This window comes from Juglans microcarpa x Juglans regia, chromosome 8S, assembly GCF_004785595.1.
Source record: "Juglans microcarpa x Juglans regia isolate MS1-56 chromosome 8S, Jm3101_v1.0, whole genome shotgun sequence".
NCBI classification, from domain to species: domain Eukaryota; kingdom Viridiplantae; phylum Streptophyta; class Magnoliopsida; order Fagales; family Juglandaceae; genus Juglans; species Juglans microcarpa x Juglans regia.
The window spans coordinates 18,623,547-18,644,324 of record NC_054609.1 but is presented as its reverse complement, the minus strand read 5'-3'; the positions used below and the strand labels follow the sequence as shown (position 1 = coordinate 18,644,324).

General features: G+C 36.2%; 2 protein-coding genes across 6 annotated transcripts; both read right to left on the bottom strand.

The window, feature by feature from the left end:
* Positions 1-566: 566 nt before the first annotated feature.
* Positions 567-14,888, bottom strand: LOC121244582 (signal recognition particle receptor subunit alpha homolog). 5 transcript variants are annotated; one of them, XM_041142716.1, is made up of 10 exons: positions 14,676-14,888; positions 13,224-14,130; positions 13,154-13,185; positions 12,394-12,478; positions 12,190-12,285; positions 11,899-12,051; positions 11,538-11,645; positions 11,280-11,400; positions 11,057-11,125; positions 567-710 (listed from the first exon to the last, which is right to left on the bottom strand). In XM_041142716.1, the coding sequence occupies exons 2-8, from the start codon at positions 13,683-13,685 to the stop codon at positions 11,374-11,376; spliced, it is 963 nt and encodes a 320-aa protein (XP_040998650.1). In that variant the 5' UTR covers positions 13,686-14,130; positions 14,676-14,888; the 3' UTR covers positions 567-710; positions 11,057-11,125; positions 11,280-11,373. The 5 variants fall into 5 exon arrangements, with proteins under 5 accessions (XP_040998650.1, XP_040998653.1, XP_040998652.1 ...); XM_041142719.1 differs by having other exon boundaries at positions 11,538-11,624; XM_041142718.1 differs by having other exon boundaries at positions 12,190-12,276.
* A 505-nt stretch (positions 14,889-15,393) lies between these two features.
* LOC121244297 (disease resistance protein RUN1-like) lies at positions 15,394-19,983 on the bottom strand. Its single transcript, XM_041142305.1, has 5 exons — positions 19,436-19,983; positions 18,061-19,168; positions 17,117-17,392; positions 16,294-17,034; positions 15,394-16,149 (listed from the first exon to the last, which is right to left on the bottom strand). Exons 1-5 carry the CDS (start codon positions 19,927-19,929, stop codon positions 15,394-15,396), a joined length of 3,375 nt encoding a protein of 1,124 aa, XP_040998239.1. The 5' UTR covers positions 19,930-19,983.
* Between the last annotated feature and the right edge of the window lie 795 nt (positions 19,984-20,778).

Below are 20,778 nucleotides of genomic sequence, written 5' to 3'. Positions count from 1 at the left end.
TATTAACTTTTTCATCGAATCATCACAATTTTCCCGGACTTTAAAACAAAACATAAAAATCAATTCAACTTTTTTAAATCTAAAAAAAAAATATTAAAAAAAAATATTATAACAATATTTTCACTTTATAATATTTTTATTTAACTTTTCATATCTTATTTTTCAAAACCGAGTAAAACATCTTATTTAAATCATAGAGTCTGGCTATATATCAGCCGGTACTCTTCACACACCCTTAAGAAAGTTTTTTTATTTTTTTATTTTTCAACTCAACACAGTGTGTTGAGGATGTAGGCTGATATAAATCATTTTTGTTCTCCATATTTCTAGTACAGCGACACCAACCCCAACATTATTTTTGTTCCATACGCGTCACATAGCATCGTCCTATGAAGAAACGTCATAAGATTTGTATGTAAAGCGCGCAAGGTCTCCCTCCCATAATCAACTTCAGACATTTTTCTTCTATGATTTGACCGAAATTCTGGAAGTTATTTCCAAGCACCAATCTCAACTAGCGTGAGCAACAGATGCAAGCGACAGACGAGCACACAGCACACCATGAAGAATGAAACCAACACATTCTCATTTAAGGAGGGTCTTGACAATCGATTTGACGTTGAGCTTCTTGAGATCTGTATATGACTGTCCACAGCCGACAAACATGACCGGTGCCCAGATATGTACACCATTGAAAGTGCAGCTCCAACCTACGCCATCAATTTCCGTTATACATTAGTCGAGATGACTACAAGGGACGCAAATCAAGCAATCAAAACTCTCAAACTCCTTGCTGTTTGAAGAGTCAGGTTTGGTAACAAAAACAAAACATAAAATTTTCATCTCATTCTATTTTATTATTATACTTTTTTTAAATCTCTATATAAAATATAATACACAATTTAACTTTTTCAAATTCTAATTCAACTTTTTCAAATCCTAATACAGTAATAATACTAAAACATAATATTTTAAACACTAAAATAAAATATAAAATTCTCATATCATCTCTCAAACCTATCCTAACTACCTTATCATCAGAATAATGCTACGCCAACCGCTTAATGCTCTGCTGCCTCCTCCTGCTTGATGTGGCATGCTCCCATGGCATCGATTTTAAATATTAAAAAAAAATTGAATCAGTTAGCTTCTTTTGTAGCAGTGCACTCGTTACACTCACTACATGGCTTCCTTTGAGAAAAAAAAAAAAAAAAAAAAAAACGTGCGTTTTGATTCAATTTGAAAGTCGGTTTCTAATTTATCTTCTCCCTCGACAGCAACCCGCATCACGTTCCTCTACCCAACGCCTCCCGGTGACGTAGTCTCTCTCGTCAGCGCCACTGAGCGGCGCTCCTCCGTCTGCCCAACGCCGCTGCCACTTCCCGCGAGGTCGTTGAACGGAGCAAACCCGAAACCATATTTGAATCCCGCGAAACCCACCATCCTTCCTCGCCACGAACCCGCGTCAGCTTCCTCTTCCCAGCGCTACCTCGCGATGGCGTCTCTCTGTTCAGCGCCATCTCGCTACGCTCCTACATCTTCCCATCGCCGCCACTCCCTTCAAACTTGTGATTGAACGGACCAAACTAATGACAAGTTCAGCTCTGTTTCTTGAAATGGTTTGCTCAGCTTTGTAGGTAAATATTGTACAATTTTTCCTTCCATACTATTATGTTCTTCATGTGTACATCGAGATGTGATTTTTGTGTTTTCTGATATGGGTATTGTGGCTTAGGGCATGGAGAAAAAAAATTTTCTTTCCAGAAAAACAGAGTCCGTAAGGCATGTTAGTGTTTTCTGATATGGGTATCGTTAATAGAACCTAGGTATTGTTAATAGATCCATACCCAGTGGTTGTTTGTAAAAAATGGCTTACGGACTACTAAGGCTCTGAATGTTTTATTTGCTTAAGAAGTTTAGTTCAATGCGAACTTTCCAGTGGCTTTGCTCCATAAATCAGCAGCCCCATAAATCTTGCATGACTTCCAAATATGAAGTTTCCCCTTTCTACCAAAAAAATGAAAAAGAGTACATCTACTGATTTGTAAAAAAAAACAATCTTTGGAATTTTGGCAGGCTTCACTGGAAACTCTTCCAGGCCTCGTGACATTTGTTGTTAAAAGCCCACCACTCATCTCAAACAGCATTAGTCTACATGCTGCTTACCATTTTTTCTAACCCTGCTTTCTTGTTTTCTTGTTGTCATTGGAAAGAAAGAGATATTGGGATTGAATTAGGGTTTAAATATTGCTTGGAGGGGCTTATTTCTTATGTGTTTTTTGGGGCCTTAATATGAGTTTAGAAGTACCAGCATTGTACGTACTCTACTTTCAAATGCACTCCAATGCCATGCATGGATCCATTAATTTCAGATTTAAAAAAAAAATCATTTTAAATTTGAGGAACACATCACATAATCACGTGATCATCATTGGACATTGATTATTTGTAGATAATAATAATCACTACTAAGCAATAAATGTGGTTGAGATCTCTGTCTTGGTAGGAGTCTTTGCTTGTGATTTGGTTTCATTTTCATGTCCTTTTTAGCATGAGGCAAAGATCTTAGTACTTGTGTTCCCTAAGAGTGCTTTGTTTTTATTTTTTCTGTTCATACCAGCATCACAGCATTTGTAATAATGACGAAATGACCTTTTCAGATTCTGCATCACGTCTCTTGAGTTTAATCTTCCTTTTTCTTTTTTTTTTGTCATCATGTTCTTTGCATATAAAGTCTCGGGTTGCAATAAGTAAAAGCCATGTATGATTAATGTGCTGTAAACAATGTTTGTTAAAGAAAAAGTGTGCTTCAATCCTTGTTTTAATTATATCTTTCAGATGTGTGACCATCTTGATGCACACTTGTAACTCCATGGTGATGAGAAGAAACATTTTTTGAAGCTCTTGAAGAGGGTTTGGTTTGCACTGTTTTGGTGAAACTCTTGGGTTGCAGCTTCAGCATATGATTGCACCAGGAAGTATTGTTTTGATCTTGTTCTCTGCACCAGGAAGTTGATGAAGCTGTTGGTAATCTTCTTCATAAACTCGTAGAACAACTTCAGGTATATATGATCTGTGTGTTTGTTTCTCTCTAAGCATCATGTAAGTATTGAAAAGTGGCTTCTGTGAAGATTGTTTCTGTTAATTAATGTGCACTTTGTCAATCTTGAGTCTGAGGTATTCTATGCCAATATTCAGTTTTCATCATATCCATTTTCAAGGCAGAGATTGTTAAATCTGATGTGACTATTGCAAACTCGGTCTGGGAGGAACTATTGCAATCAATAAGTGCGTTCCAGCTTGATCTCGTCCTTGTAGGGTAAGGAATCTCCATAGTCGTTGGAATATGTGTTTGAGATCTACATAAATATGTTACTTTATTAGGTGTGGCTAACACTCACTTTTTTGTTCTGTTTGTCCGATATGTGCAGAGATTGTGTTTACTTTTGCCATGGAAAGTCATATGTTGTTGGTGACAATTTTTTTCCTATGATGGAAACATGTGCATGACTGGAATTAGATATTTTTATCTATGGTAACATTTTTTTTTTTTGTTAGTTTTAAGAAATCAACTGTTGATCCCTTAAAACTATTAAGATAAAGAATTAGTCAAGAGATGTTAAATGTTAGAGAAAACAGTATAATATTATGGTCCTACTTCAGCTTGTTTAGTTGTTTTTGCTAAATGACTGATTTGCTTGAGATGCAAATCATCTGTACATATTATAGCTGCAGATGGTACCAAATTTCAACTTGTAAATCTGTCAGATGATTCCATATAATTTGGATTAGGTTCATCTGAGTTCATCAATACAAAAAATTAGGTACAAAAAATCAATTCATCTGAGTTCAGATAGAATGGAAAAAGTCATTGTATTCCAATGTTTCTTTAATTCATGATCATATCTTACCAACAAACTATTTCCTTAGCTGGGAGTCTGATAAAAAGAGCTCCCATAAGTCCCATAAACCTCCCTGCAGACTCCTAGATGCAATGTTGATATTTCAAATTTCTCAGACTGTTGTATAAATGTTTTAAGTGGCAGATGTTTTCTTTTGATCACAGTATGCGGAAAAGCTTTTGGGAGCTCTTTGTGATTATTTAGTGGCACAACAAACCTGGTTTGCTTTTGGGAGTTCTTTGTGACTATTTTTCACATGCTTTTTCAATAAGTAAAAACCATGTGAAAAATTGTCATTATTTTCATATATAATGTAAGTGAAACAATATATTTTCTTTTGTAATTGCTATATATAAGAATAAATCTGGGTCTGCAATGCTAATGCTTTTTACAGTTGCATGAAGGTGAAAAAGAGCTCCAGCAAGGCAAATTATGCAGCCAAAAATGCCCCTTTATTCTGTGAGAAGCTTTCGAAAGCCCAAATCCTTTGCCTCCCTGTAGTAAATCTGAGATTACAACTGAAGAAACCTTGAGATCCAAGACATGAAGTTTGCTTGCTACTATTGACTATTTGAAGTTTGAATGCTCCCCAAATCTGGAGATATCAATCTATTGAATCACTGACACATTGTAATGGTGCCGTATAAAGATGTTCTGTTTTTACCAATCTGGCACATTGTAATCATTGACACGAGTGACAAGTGCAAGGGAAAGAGATGTTCTATTTTTACCAATCTAGCACATTGTAATGCCGTGTAGAGTTTTCTGCAGTGTAATAAAACTATAACACTCGAGGAATTTTCATTTTCACAAGATATGTTCTGCTCTATAAGTATGCAGAAAAGTGTGTTTGTGCTCATCCATTTCAAGGTGGTAATTGCATCGTCTCATTCATACTTAAAAGTGCTATTGGTATGCAAATATAGTGCTAACAAATTGTTTCCATTCAAAATCCATCTAATCCATACAACGTGCTTTTTAGAGCACTCTCATTGGATTAGTTAAAAGCTAAATCCAATGAGTATTTAGCTATTAAAGAGTAAAATATGCTCACATTAGATTAGTCAAATTCTAAATATTTAGAATTTAGTTACAGTAACTTTCAAAAGTTTTTTCAAATTTGAATGTTACTGTACATACATCAAATACATATTTTATTAATTATTTCTCTCTCCCTTTACATGGAATTTATCCAAACCAAGCAAATACTATTACAAATGTGAGAATCCAATACAAACACAATAATTTTTGCTTTTCCTTTTTCAAATTCTTCTCTCTCTCTCACTTTATCTTCCCTTTTCCGAACCATATACTCGCGTCGTAGTACATCATCTCACGTTTTCGAAGCCTTATTCTCTCTTACACGAAAATTCTCTAGCAGATGAAGTATATCCGCCCATACGAAGAATTCACACCTCGCATCTTCCTGCACACAATGCGAACTCCCAATTAACATGATAAAATACACCCCGCAATAAACAAATTGATATGCAAATATGACAAATATAAAGTTGCTTTACAGTATTACAGTTTGGGCAGACAAAAAATTTCCTTCCAGGATTTTTTGTAGTGTGGGACGTCTTTAGTGGTGTTTTCAAACCACACCACAAAATTATTAATTAAAGATGATGATTGGGATGATGCTATGCGTGATTCTGTTGAAACAAAGACAAATTCAAAGACAAATTGTCAGCTTTAAAAGGTAACCCAGCAATATTCATAAAACAATGCCTACCATTCATCTCGATATAATGAAAAATACTATGATAGAAGCAATCGGCAATATCCATGAAACAATCTGATGGCCTTTTTTTTCCCTATGAGAGTGATGGTTAGCCTGCTGTGTAGGCATATAGCTTTGTGATTAAATCTGTGGCGAAGCCAAGACTTCCAAGCTAGGTTTATTTGAGACCTTGAGATGAGATTTGCAGGCTACAAATTCTCAAAGTATGGATTACTTGTGCAAGAATGAATGATAAACTAGCAACTTAGGGCATCAACAAGCAATGCAAGGTTAACTCTGCAATTAACTGTTACTACATTATTCTTCCGCCACAAACTAGCTGTGCATAAGATCAACAGCTTCCATGAAGTGAATTGCCAGCAGTATAATTACCATCAAGAAAGATGAGAGCTTGGAGAAGCAGAAACTTCTTGAACCAACTATATTTTAACCCAACCTCGAATGGAACTAATCCAAAAACTCTCTTCGTAAACTGGAGCAGCTCAGCCCAAGTATTTAGCTATTCTCCTTAATGTGAATTCCTTGTACTAGTAGTAGGGCATAAAAATGAGGTGGAATAACTGAGACCCTAGCAAGCTAAAGCCCAAGGAAGCTAGTACTTATTCTATCCCCTAACTTTGTTAAAGGTCAAATAGGAAGTTCACTGTGAAGACTATCAAACTGCCATTTCCAACACTGAAAAAAATGTACCATCCTTTCCAAGCAATACGCATATTAGCCCAAAAGACTGTAAACAACTTGGCATAACGTGCTAGCTACCTCACGGTGGAGTTCATAACGGAGTTTGTGACAAGCAAACATTTCCAACTCTTATAAAAGTCTAGCATCCTTTCCAGGCATCACCCACATTAACCAAAATACAGAGAGAACATCTATAAAAGCCATGAGAGGCAACATCTACAGGAAGGACCGAGGGCAACATCTACAGGAGGTACCATTAGTTTCTAGCAAATACAGAGAGAAAAAAGAGATGAAACAGAGAAAAAATAAATAAATGTATGCTAAACCTCCTGCAGATATAAGGGCAGCTTCGCGTCGGTGGACTGAGGGCGGCTTCGCGCCGGTGGACTGAGATGGGACCGAGGGCTTCGTCGTTTGGTGGACTGAGGGACCGAGGGCTTCGTTGGTGGACTGAGGGACCGACGGCTATGGGACTGATCTCCGCTTGCTGAAGGAAGGGAATGAGGGCTGAGAGGACAACCTTGGTGCTCCGATGGCTAAGGTTCGGGAGGGCTGAGAGGTCGTGCTTGGTGCTTGCTGATGGAAGGGAATGAGGGCTGAGAGGACAACCTTGCTTCGATGGAGGTTTGGGAGGGCTGGGGGCTTAGCAGATCTGAGAGCGAAATGACAGAGTAATACCTACAACACATTGTTAAATGAATGGTATTATTATAAAATCAGCTTATTTTTATAAGATGATTTTACAATAATACTTCTCATTTAACATATTATTATACAATATATTATATAATGTGTCGTAGGTAAATCATTTTTCTTTTTCTTTCCCCTATCTTGGGCTTGCCTTCTTCGAATCTTCCATCCCAACTCAAAAAAAATTTGAATCAGTCGGAGAACTTACTTTCTCTCCCAAATAACAAACCCTAACTCCACATCGTAAAAATCTTCCCCTGCCCTGTTCTTGCCTTCTTCGAATCATCCATCCAACTCCACATCGTAGAAGGCTTCCTATCATTATCTCTTCCACATCATCTCCTCCACCTCGCCGGAAACAATGTCTCGACGGATGAACATTTGGTCACAAGCCAAAGCCTCAGGTGAGAATCAACGTACATGCCACAACCCCTTAGGGGCTCTGGATGCTTTTGGTAAAGTTAACTATTTTTATTTAGTCCCTCTTGTAAACAATAAAACAAATTTCCTGCTTTTCCATTTTTTTCCTCTTCATGGATTGAACCTGAACTTTCCTTTGTTGGGTTATTTTTCTGCAATTGTGAATAATCCATGGGAAATACAAACGTATTTTTTTTTTTATTAATTTAGTTTTGTGCTCTGGGACTTTTTAAAGATATTTTGTGTAAAAATGCCTGCTTTTTGATGGGTATTGAGATGTTGAGCTCAGTCTTTCCCACCGATGGTTGTTAAAAAATGTCTCTGTATGAGCACAACTTGTTTGACGAAATGTCCCAGTTTTCCTTCTTCCAAAATTCTTGCATATCTCTTGGTCTTAATAAATCCATCTGCACCATTTTCTGGAACTAGATTCTAAGTTACAGGTAATTGAGTTATACTCTTATTATTGGATGTTTTTTCTTTATAAGTATGGATGCTTTTGTTTTTGGATGCTATGTTTCGTTGCGCAATACTGCATTTTATATTTCGTGGATGCTATATTTAGTCCCTCCTCTTCAAGAAAGCATGCATTCTTTCTCTTTGTATTTTCTTGTCCCCGGTGAATATACAATGGTAGCTGCTGCATTGATAGATGATGCTAATGACATCCGCAAGGCTTGATCACGAACTGATTCCCCTGATGAGCCAATTTTCTGTTGGGGACCTCCATATAATGTCCGTGTTATTGGGACTGCATGAATCGTGCATTGGCTTTCTTCCTCAACTATTCAACCCCGCCTTCCACCTGAAAATGAAGTCTTTCTGTCTGTGTTTCTCACAAATGTATAACTTAATTCTGTGTATTGGTTTGTAAATCCATCTCCGAAACATTTTCCTTTTTTTTTTTTTTTTTTTTTTTTTTTTTTGTTCATGTCAAGAGTTTCCTTCAGTACTTAATCATGAATGAGTCGCCATTTTTTACACGTAAAAGAAATTGATTGTTAGATGATATTATTGTTCCAAAACCAAATTATCAAGAATCTATGCAAAAATCAATGGGACTCATGTTGAACATTACTTTGGTGAATATTTTGATGAATTGGGAATGGATGCAGGATGACGTAATGCCCAACAGAAATTTGAAACTCTTGGAATCATGACTATTACTTGAATCAGGTCTTCGTGAGGAACTTTTACCCTCGTCTAAAACCCTCAAGGTTTTGAGATAAAGCATGCATGATGAAGCTTCTCTTCAAGTTTAAATTAAATTTCACTCATGATTTTCTCCTAACTTGCTATGAAAGGTATCACTATCAGTACCCAGAAAAGGGTTTACCAGATTAAAAAGTGCATTGGTCAACTAAAAGTAAACAAAGTGCAACGTTCATTTAGATAAAAGGCAAAAAACAAGCCATCTATTCTGATTCAATACATTCAAGAAGAGGATAGGCAGCTGCTTAGCAGTTTCAGTTTCTATGGGAGATCACCCACAACTCAGTTTGCTTCACTCTTCAATCTTTTGATGTTATAATGAGCAACCCCAATGCACCAATAAGGGGGGCATCCAAACAAACAGAGCAAATATATCATAATGTAGCCCCTCCATTAATCAACCAGAGAAATGTAGTTTCATTACAAAATATGGAGGAACCAGAAAAATGGAGCAAATATACCATTGGTCCCTCCAAAAACTGTAGCTTCATCACAAAATATCTTGCAACTCCAAAAATGGAGCAAATATACCATTGGACCCTCCCCTCATTAATCAACCAGAAAAATAAAGCAAATATACAAAATCAACCAGCTATCTTCCAAAAGCATGGGGTCTTTCAATCACCAAAACTGCATCATTTATGATTAATTTCTTGGATCATTATCCTGATCTAAGAGATGCAATCCTCTTCATTGCGCCTAAATGAACAAAAAGTCACTACTATCATCTAAAAAATTTTGAAAAAACTAAATATGATATTTCATGCCAAGACTACCTGCATTATAGGAGCACCTGGTCCAATATGAAGAGCTTCTGTAGTGTAACCTAATCAGTTGTGTCCTAAGGGTGGCATAAAAAAATGTTAAAAGTGGCATCACACTTAAAAAAAGCGTTCGAATTGCCTACAATGATACAACATGTTTGAAAATAAGGCACTGTATATGAAAGAACAAGCAAATATAGAAAAAAAAAATGCCATAATGTAGTTTGAAAATAGAACATCAATTACTATCAGAAGCTTCAAGAAGAGAAAAATATGTTCCACCAAGACACACTGACACAAAAAGAAAAAGAAAAAGAAAAGAAACCTCGACAAGGTCTATTGCTTTCAACCATATAAGGGAACACATTAAAGAAATGAAGACTGAATGCAAACCCAGAAAAGTAGTAAATGATTGCCACTATCACCATAAGACCTAGATATACAAATTTCTCTCAAATCTGGAAAAAGGAAAATGGAAAAAACATGTTACCATAAAAAACACATTTTCACAAAAGCTTCTCTTTCCATAGAAATCAAACACAACACATTATGTCACCAGCACAAAACATACTATGGAAGAAGAAACAGGACAAACACTTACAAGTTGCAACTAAGGAAACTCTACGCAAAATGAAACAGTCATCTATACCACTCAATAAACTCCCATTATACAACTTCTTATATAAACCATAAAAGAAATCAACTTGAAATTCTAGGAGTTACGAATTTGCACACAGATTGCACACAGATTCGAATGATTTCATAACCCTATGTTCGGTGCCCAAGAAAACAACGGGAAAAGAAATCAAAAAATTTGAGGTTTTACAAGTTCTGCCATCTAATTCCCGGTCAAGCAAAAAAGAATCAACTACATACAATCAAATAGGCAAGTGAGACATGTAGCCTGGTTATCTCATTTGATTATGCAACACAGAAGAAACAGAAAGAAAAGAAACTTCGATTCTTTCTGTGGTTTCTCAGTAACCAAACAAGCATAAAAATCACTAGAAAACCAACTTAAATCTCAGCAAATCAATCGTTTCAATTGCACAAAGACAAAAGATACGAACCTGCAAACGAAATAGCTTCGACTACAGCGTGCAGTGTCTCAGAAGTTTTGTTTGGCAAAGGATGAAATAAGATTAGGGATTGAGAAGCACGACCCTGAGGAACGCGGATGCTGTGAATTTCACGAATTGAAATTTTATCTTCTTAACTATCGTTGTTTCACGAATTGAAATGGATCTCTTGCCGCGCAGACTGGATGCCGGTGGAGATTTGATGGAGGAGCAAGAGGAAATGAAGGCAGGCTTATCGTGGATGGGGATTTTCGACTTCTGAAGAGGAAGGGGGGGGGGGGAGATGTTGGGTGTGAGACGTGTTTTGGTTTTTTTTTTAATTAATAAAACACATGGCATGCCACTTCAAGTGGGAAGAGAAAGCGGTATAACTCAGTGGTGACTGTAGCATTACCCTATCATCAATAGTATCGAACTTTGTGAGCAAGATCCCATCAATCAGTCCTGGACTAGCTGAAGTCGAAAGGTTGGCTAATTTCTGTATACAAAACAAGTGTAGCTTAAATAACTCGATAAATAAAATGTCCCAACATTAGATGAAAATCCTAAATCTAAAAGTCATACCAGATTGAATTTTGAAAGTTGATCAACGGCATCATTTCCAACCAGTGCTCTCATCAACGGTTTGTTATCCTGAAAAATGGAGTACATGTATCAAATGGCCATGATGGAGTAAAAACAAACATGGCAGAGAAACACACAGCCCTAATTATCTATAAAAGCCAGTATAATACATATAGCAGATAACAGCACATATTTATAACATAATACCAGCTAAGCGCGATACCAGCATTCGACCAGCTGTATCAACAAAAACCACATCAGAACCATTATGTGTTGCTTCCTGGATTGCTTCCTTTGCTACAATGGCAAGATCTTTCTCATAGGCCTTTCTCAAATATAGGAATCTTACAAGAGAAAAAGGTGACAATTCAGCAAAAAGGGTCCAGCTTGTATTACTTGCAAATTTTATTCAACAACCAAACCCTCTCTGAGTAAAGAAACCAGATAGCCTGGTAATAGGCTGTAAAATCAAATGTTCTACCTGGAGCCTTTGCGCACGAGTCCGCAGCTGCTCAACCGCTCCAGATCGGGATGTGTCACAAGCAGCCATCATGACATTGATCTCGTGCTGCAGAAGCCAGTAGGCAACCTGCAAAGTGATTTTTTAAAGAAACTCTACACTCAAAATTCATAGAATATATTAAGTGTGCTCACAGGACCAATGTATGCAAATACACACGCACATGCATCCTCTACGATACAGAAGTAGGGGCTAGCTATATTAAATTTTTTTAATATTATTAAATCTTAACATTAAATCTTTTTTTTAATATTATTTGGGAAGTCTCACTGTTCCATTTATGTTAAAAAAAAAGTAGAAAAATAAAAAAGAGATGGCTTACCTTGGCTAGATTAGTAGATTTCCCAACTCCATTAACACCGACAAAAACAACAACAAAAGGCTTCCTTTGTTCCCTGGTAGCATGCATATCCCTCAATATGTCAATAGAGCGCCTAGGAGTTAAAATACGAACAAGAGCTTCTTCCATTGCTGTCTGCAGTCATTGTTTCGTGCCAGGGTCTTAATCTTATCACAAAGAATCAAATGATGAGAAACGAAGCAGTTGAGATATATATATATATATATATATATATATATATATATATATATAAAAAGGGATGGATTCACAAACCTGCACTGTTGAAGATATCCTTGTAAACGAAGCCAACTTTTTCCCTTCAAGACTCGCTGCCACTGATTCACAGAGTTTCTCAGCTATCTCCTTGTCCTGTGATGTATAACAAGGAGCTCTAAGTAGCAGGCTGAGTGTATTTGAGATTATAGATAAAGCAAATATGAAACATAGTAGATCACTGAAGCGAAAAGGCAAAAATACCACATTCTTCGTCATAAGCCTATCCTTGAGAGCTTTCAAAGCCGGTTCCAGGTCTGACTTCTCCAGATTCGCTTTGCCCACAATACTGAACATACGACAGTGAATAATTAATGAAGCAAGTATCTGATAATGTCAAGACAGATTTCAACCAAAAAATGAAATGGTAAGGCGACAACCCATTTTAATGCTACAAGCCTGAAGTTTACAGTTGATTCATGGATTCTTCCAAAATACAAAAACAAATATGAAATTTCAGCCATCAACAAGATAAACTTCAAGGAAGCCTACTTGTACAAGCCAGGCTTTTGAAAAATAGATAAATAAATCACTAAAAAGAAAACAATGATTTCTCCCAATAATTACATGAGATAATTATTGTAAGAAGGAAGGGGGGAGGTTGAACTGCTCAAGGGAAACTTAGGCACTTAAACTTCCATTACCGTTTAATGGCATTGTCTAAATTGAAAAATATGAAGATTTTAAAGGAAGTAATGATGTAAAAACTAAATTATGGCCCAAAACATTATATTGAATTGTTGAAACAACAATCGCCGGGATGGAGATCAAGAACTCAGTATCATATTTTTTTCAAGAAAGACAATGTTGAAAAACTCAAGCAATATCCTTCAACTAACTATGCCTAAAACTACAAAGATTGCAGATAGTGAATGGAAGTCATAAAAATAAAATTACGTGTATGCTCTAAATTAAGTCATACATGCACACACAATAACCAAAGGATTGAAATTAATAAACTAACCTTTGGAACATTGTTGAAAACCACCCCTTCTTCTTAGTTTCAGGCTTGCTGTCCTTCCTCACTTCCTCATCTTCTTCAGCCTCGTTTCACTGCTAAAAATATCTTCCTTGTCCATCATACTTTCACCATGATCTGCTGCAACAACCTCTATATTGTCCCCATTCTCACCAGCATCATCTGTGAAATCCAATTTTGCCTGAGGAGGTGAATCTTCCCAAACTCTATTCTTCTTTGTTATCTTTTTCTTTGGCTCTGCCTTAGAGCCCTTGCTAACAAGGGTTTCGGCTTTCTTCTCACCTTTAGCTCTAAGCTTCTGAAGCTTATTTACATCAAAAGCCCCAGCGTTGGAGCTCCCATTTCCTATACCGTTAACACCACCATTCACCTTAGAATCTTCATTATGAACATAGCTACCATTGGCGTGCCCATTCTCCAAGTTGTGGCCTTTCGTATTATCACCATCCCCACCATCATTGGGGGAAGTACTTTCACTCTTTTTGTTACTTACTCCTTCAAATCTAGCATTTTGCATCTGCCCTTGCTTCTTACTATTATTTAGAGGCTTGCCCACCACCTGCTTTAATCTCTTCAAATCTTCAGCTTCCTTTTTCAGTTGCCTAAAGTTTCATCAAAATCACTATAGGATGTCTGGTGCGGATCATACATCTCCAAAAACTCACGCTTCACCATTGCAAGCAGATCGTCCACATACAACAGATGGAGGATCCGCTGATATACAGCAACAATACAAGGCCAAGCTCGTTATGGAAGGTCCATTTAAGTGTGTAAGCAGCACCAGCGGCATCATAGTTGTATGATGCTGCACCAGACCACTCTTCCAAAAGACAGGACCAGATCAAGATGTCGATTGGTGATCCCTTGAGTGCATTTCCAAGCTCTTTACATGTCCAGAGGATTAATCCTCCACGAGTAAATATTAGTAGCTGCTCTAACATTCTCCTATACTCGTATATACCCTGTAATTGAATCCAGAAAAGCGTTAAAATATAAGAACCAGGAATTCAAATATGGATTGGAAAATAGGAGATATGGGGGGGTAAAAGGGCAAATCCCCGCTAAAACTAAAGGGAAACACGAATTTCAATTTAAATTTTATAATTAATTTTTTCATTTTGGATCCAAGAAACACGTTCACTCACTAATCACGCCAAAAGCAAGCTCATATCTAAGGGAAGGATTCTCATATAAATATACATGACATAGACCACAATACTTAATAAATCAATTTCTGATCTTTATCCATTTCTATGAGCAAACTACCCAAAAATATATGCATATTAACCGAAGTCCTCTTCAAAAACTATATTAAAAGAGAGATCGTAGAGGCCAATCAAATCCCAATCGATACTAGATCGGGTTCATCAAGTCAATAAACCAAAAAAAAAAAAAAAAAATCCACATAAGTTGAGATCAGTGTATCTACAAATGACAAAAAAAAAAAAAAAAAAAATTCAGAAAAAGAGGGTGAATTCGAAGAAATCGGTAAAGAGAGAGCAAATACCTACTTCTCCTCGGATCTTTAAGAAAACCTGCAAACGAAGAAAAAAAAAAGAACTGGAAAGAAACTAAAAAAAATAAAGATTGCCAAAAAAAAGAAGCAGAGAGAGTAGGAGAGGGAATCAAAATGAAGATTTTCTGAATATTCCATAATACATAGCTGCGGTTTTTAAGGTTTCGGTGTAGACTGTAGAGGCTTAGAAGGTGGGTCGGCCTTTCAATTTCGGGGGTTTGGACTTCAGATTCTTTGGACGGTTGGAAAAAAAACTTGGCACCAACCTTTGATATTGTAAAGAAATGTGATAATTTAAATATTGATTAATGAAACAGCAAAATAAAAATAATATGAATTATTATATTATACAACATTTTTCAAATGCATAAATCAAGTGAAAATTTAAATACAAAATACAAAATAAAAGAGGCACAAAAATCCAAATAACTCTATCCAAAAGGGGTAAAAAGCCTGAATTATATGTAGAGACGGCAAATTCCAGAGAATCATCAGGTTGTAGCTTCTCTAGAGAGTGCATGAGCTTGAAGGAAATGGAGGCTACACAATATAGATAAGAAAAGTTAGGAAATTTTTTATGAATAATAGAGATGAAACCAAAACTTAGATTTTTATATAAAATTTATTATTTAATTAATTTTTTAAAATATCTAATTTTTTATTAAAATAAAAATATTTTAATAAATAAAATTGAAGATTGCACCTTAAATTACCACCCAAGTTTAAGCTCTAAATGCAAATCTTCTTTTGGATTCTCAACTTCATTCTCTAATTCTGTTATTTTGATGCCCGTGGTTGAGGAATGTTGCCTCTTTTGTTGAGGGTACGAATTGAATTCCTGGTTGCAATCATCATCTTCATAACGACGCATCTTACCAAAATGAGCACCAACATCTTCGTGGAACACTCTTGCATTCTCTTCATGCTTCTCTACATTTGGATTCTCATCGCTGCTTTCTGGATATAATTCAATAATTTGTGTTTCTGAAGAAGGCTGGATGTTAACACAGGGACTCCAACTTGCAACATCTTGCAATGTATTGATCTCCTTTTGCTTGCGTACCACACAGATTCCAAAACTTCTAATTAGGACCCCACCGGTTAGGCAAACAAACTTAAGTTGCAGCATTCCCCCCACTGATTTGAAACACTCTACATGATCTAGTTTGTGGTAATACAACAATAAATCATCTGAGCCCCTTATCAAACATGTTATATACCGTTCATACTGATATACACCATTATAGTATATCTTGACTAACATATAATGGTAGGCGGAGGGATCGGACTGAACAGCAGCACATGCAATGAATCCTTCAATCTCATCTGAATACACCAAATTAACATTTATCCCATCACATACATAACTATTTGGAATCTCTAGCTTGCAATGGTAGTCCCAATCTGGAATATTATTTCCCGAAAATGTAAGCCTACAATCTTCATCCAGGTCCTCTACATATTCCTGTTGAACAAGCTAGCTAGCATCATAATTTGTAGTAGACAATCAAGGTACACAGTACTACAAGGGGGAGAGAGAGAGAGAGAGAGAGAGAGAGAGAGAGAGAGAGAGAGAGAGAGAGAGAGAGAGAGAGAGAGAGAGATATACCTTAAACCGTATAGGATTTACAACTATTTTATGGCATCCACTCAAGTTAACCGAACGTAGCTTACGACAGCTGCTTGTATTGAATTCAAACTTCTTTGATACCTCAGGAAAAATCTCCAATGACCTGCATCCACTAGCGTCTAGGATTTTTATATTTGGAGGAAGTTCTGAGATTTCCTTAAGTTGTATGCAATTATACAACCCAAGCTTCCTTAATCCAACAAATCTTTTGAGCCACTTAGGAAGGATACATATTTGCGTTTCAAGTGACCAACACACGAAATTGAGTTGCTTTAGATATTGCAACTGAGAAATGTTGTTAATGAGAACATGGCTTAAGTTGTAGCATCCGCCTATAATTAAACGCCTAAGGCTGGTAATATTCCCAATAAATGAAGGCAATTCTTTTATAGCAGTCGTGTGTGTCATGGCTTCAACAGTTGTTAAACATTTCATTTCACTATCAATTTCAGGAAACTTCTCCAGCCTTTCGCAATTAGAAAGAATAAACATTTCTAGAGATCTCAACTTGAGGAAGCTTGGAAATCTAGTAAGGCTCTCGCAATTTTTAATTTTCAATTCGACGAGTTTATCAAGGAAGCCAATAGATTGATGTAACTCAACTAAGTTATTGCAATCCTGAATTTCCAATCTCTCTAAAGTATGGAGTCCCGAGACATCAGGAATCTTTGTTAGGAATTCACATTCAGAGAATTTCATAGTTTTCAAATTCTGAAAATTCTGCAAAGAAATAAAACAAAACAAAGGAAAATAACTTAGTTTGTAGAACTTTACAGGATACAAAAGAAAGAAATAATTATACCTTCAATCCGTCTCCCAATTCTTTGAACAAGCTTTCATACATTTTTAAAACGACGAGTTTCTCTCCATTAAAGTTTTGCGGGAAAGAATAACCAGGATAACTGCGACAATCAAGTATTCTTAACTCATTTGAGAGATAATTAGGCTCTCTTGATAAACGTGTATTACGATTTATAAATATCCTGAGCCTTTTCATCGCCGAGAAAGTTTCAGGATTCAAATCTATCCAGTCTTGTTTTGGAAACTCTATCAATATGCCTTGAATCTTGTTTGTTCCCTAGTAAGACAATGCAAACAAAATCAGAGCATAAAATTCTTCATATTTTACAAATTGCTTGCACAAGTACTTTTTTTTTTTTCTTGTTTGTTCCCTAGTAAGACAATGCAAACAAAATCAGAGCATAAAATTCTTCATATTTTACAAATTGCTTGCACAAGTACTTTTTTTTTTTTTAAAAAAAAAACTTAATGTTTGATTTTTATTTTTAGAATGTCCCAAACTAAGGCCTTGTTCACTTTCACAAAATTTTTCCTCTCATCTCAACTCATCTCATTTAATCATTATAACTTTTCCAAATTTATATACAAAATAAAATAAATAATTTAACTTTTTCAATTCTAAAAAAAAAAAAATAATATTAAAAAACGAAAACAAACAAGGCCTAAGTGATCGAACACAAAATGTCCATGTTTGCTTTCACTTTTACCTACCAATTTTATCTTTTATATAAGAAATAAGCAGGATACTAAAAAAGAAATTGTTTTGATGTTACCAAAAGTTTTTTTTTTCCTCCTCATTTAAGGCATTCTACTCAAACAAAATACCTATTATGAGATGAAATACATGGTAGATGTCCTCATACAGATAAATGGGTGCACGTATATATAACCTCAATCCAATTTTACAATCAAAAGATGAAATATGTTTTTTTATGCAACTCTTACCTTAGTTTCTTCAAGTACATGACGAACGTCTTCAGGAGACCACAACCTACTACGTTTTTCGGGTTCTTCAGGTGATTCTTGACGAACAATTTCTCTACCCATATCTTTGAGTAAGTCATGCATGAAGATTAATCTGCCATACTTACTAATGGTTATGAGAGACTTATCCAATAGTACTTTGATACCGCAGTTAGGAAAGAAACCACAAGCATCAAGTACTTTAGTAACATATTCTTCTTCCTCGCCGGTAAAGAAACATGCAATATCCAAGAAAATACTTTTCTCACTTTCATCCAAGTCATCATAACTTATTCTAAGCGTTTCAAGAATATCTTTGGGAGGAATTTTTTTGTACTTTTCTAAAGCACTTCTCCAATAATGAATGTCCCTACCAAATAGATCCGAGCCTACCACCATTAAAGCCAAAGGAAGGCCCCGAACATAACGCAGTACCTGTTCTGTGATTTCTACAAATTCATGGCTAGGATTTTCATTTCTGAAGGCATTCCAACAAAAAAGCTGAAGAGCTTCGTCGTGACCCAATTCATTCAGCTTATATCGTAAATGAACATCATAAGTAGTTAATAAATGTTCATCTCTAGTTGTTATAATGATTATACTTCCTAAACCAAACCAATCCCATCCTCCAAGTAAGGTTTCAATTTTGACGGACTGATCCAAATCATCAAGAACTAAAAGAACCCTTTTGTTCCAAAGCATCTGTTTTATGAGACCAATTCCTTCATCAACATTTCCAACCTTCAAACTTGAATCTCCCAAGATCTCACAAAGAAGTGTCTCTTGCAATTTAATTAAACCAAACCCACGCTTTGATGTTTCTCTCACGTCTGCAAGAAAGCAACAATCTTCAAACTGGTCGGTAAATGTGTTGTAGATTTCTTTAGCCAGAGTTGTCTTACCAACTCCTCCAATTCCATAGATCCCTAGAATGCGTGTATCATTCACTTCCACACGTAGAAGTATATCATGGACGGCACGTACTCTAAACTCCATTCCGACTAGATGCTTGGCAACGTCATTTAAATATTTAGGCTTTACTGCTTTAGAAACGTCTCGAACAATTTCTTGAATCAGTTCTGGTTCAGTCCTTGCAATGCAAAAAATAAAAGAATAATATGGTAAAATTTTAACAATAAAGAAACAAAAGACAATGAACTAGTACGCAGCTTTTTATCTCGTAGCAAATGGCAATGATCTATTTAATGAACTTTTTTTTATTCCATTCTCAAATTTGGTTTGGCTCGTTATGAAGCAGGAAACTTTTGATTTAATGATGAGTTCCTAAATTTTGATATACACACAGACATACACTTGTATTATAAATGAAGGCATACGAGTGAGAGAAGTAGTATACCTATCTCCTAAAGTGAATCCAGACAAACTGGCGACTTCTGTCAGGGTTGCTTTCCATCTCTTCACCTTCGACTCATCCTCGAACCTTTCTTTAAGTTTAGCTAATGCTTTTCCGAACACCTCTCTCTGATGTCGTACTTCTGTTGGCTCTACATCGTAAAATACTGGTAGAACCTTTTGTTGCTTTGTTTTTTTACACTCTAGGATCTTCATCAACTCATCCAAACACCATGTGGATGATGCGTAGTTTTTTGAGAAGATGACAATTGAGATCCTTGAGCTTTCAATAGCTTTAAGAAGTTCTTCTGAGATTTCCTCACCTCTTGGAAGCTTGTAATCTGTGTATGTGTGTATTTTCTTTCGATCCAAAGCTTGATGGAGATGGGCAGTGAAATTTTGACGAGTATCTTCGCCCCTAAAACTCAAGAATACATCATAAATCCACCAACGAGTAGAAGAAGAAAGGGAAGAGGAAGAAGCACCTTGAACGGCCATCAGAGAAGTCACTGTTTATCTATGACTGATTATCACTTAACCTGCAAAACAACTCTGCTTAATAAATTGAGTTAGAAGCCGCGTTCCCCTTGGTTGAGATCAAGGCCATGGAAGGTGTTTGCCCTGTATGCCGATCCAAGATAAAGCAGGTTGTGAGGCTTTATGCTGTCTGATAAGTGAACATGTTATTATGGAGCTGGGAATCTGGGATTGTTTTAAGATTTTGACATTAATATATTTTTTATCCATGAGCTTGTGACATTCATTGAATGGGGTTTGGTTTTGAACATATTGCAACCCTGTCATTTTTGTGATGTACAGTTGGCAAGGGGAACTGCTCTGTCCTTTTGGCTTTTATGGAACTCTCCTGGAAACGCTGTTTTCTCAATGTTACTGCAATTACAGCGTATGTATAGACTAGCAGTCTGACAAGTACCTCTATGAATTATCTGGTTTAGTGCTGTCGGTGGTGTGTAATCCATCCCTTGGAGTAGACTGGGCCAGAGTTTCTTGGCTTTTGGCAACTTCGAAACCCTCCATGACTTTGAGAGTCAAAAGTCATTTTTCTCAAGAAAAGCATACGCGGTTTCAGGAAAAGCATGCAAGGCTTTTGTTAAAGGTTGATTAGTTTATCGGCAATTTCTTTCGGTTCCTTTTGTTGATTGACTTGACTTCTTTTTTCACAAGAACAAATTCAGTTCAAGGTTAATGATGTCTTGTGTAAGTCTTGCGGAAAAATATGGCCTCTAGCTAGTGGTAGGGACACGCTGATGCCGTAATCCTCGGATTACGGAGAAAATTCTAATCATTAAAAAAAATAAAAAATATATTTAATTTATATTCGTAATT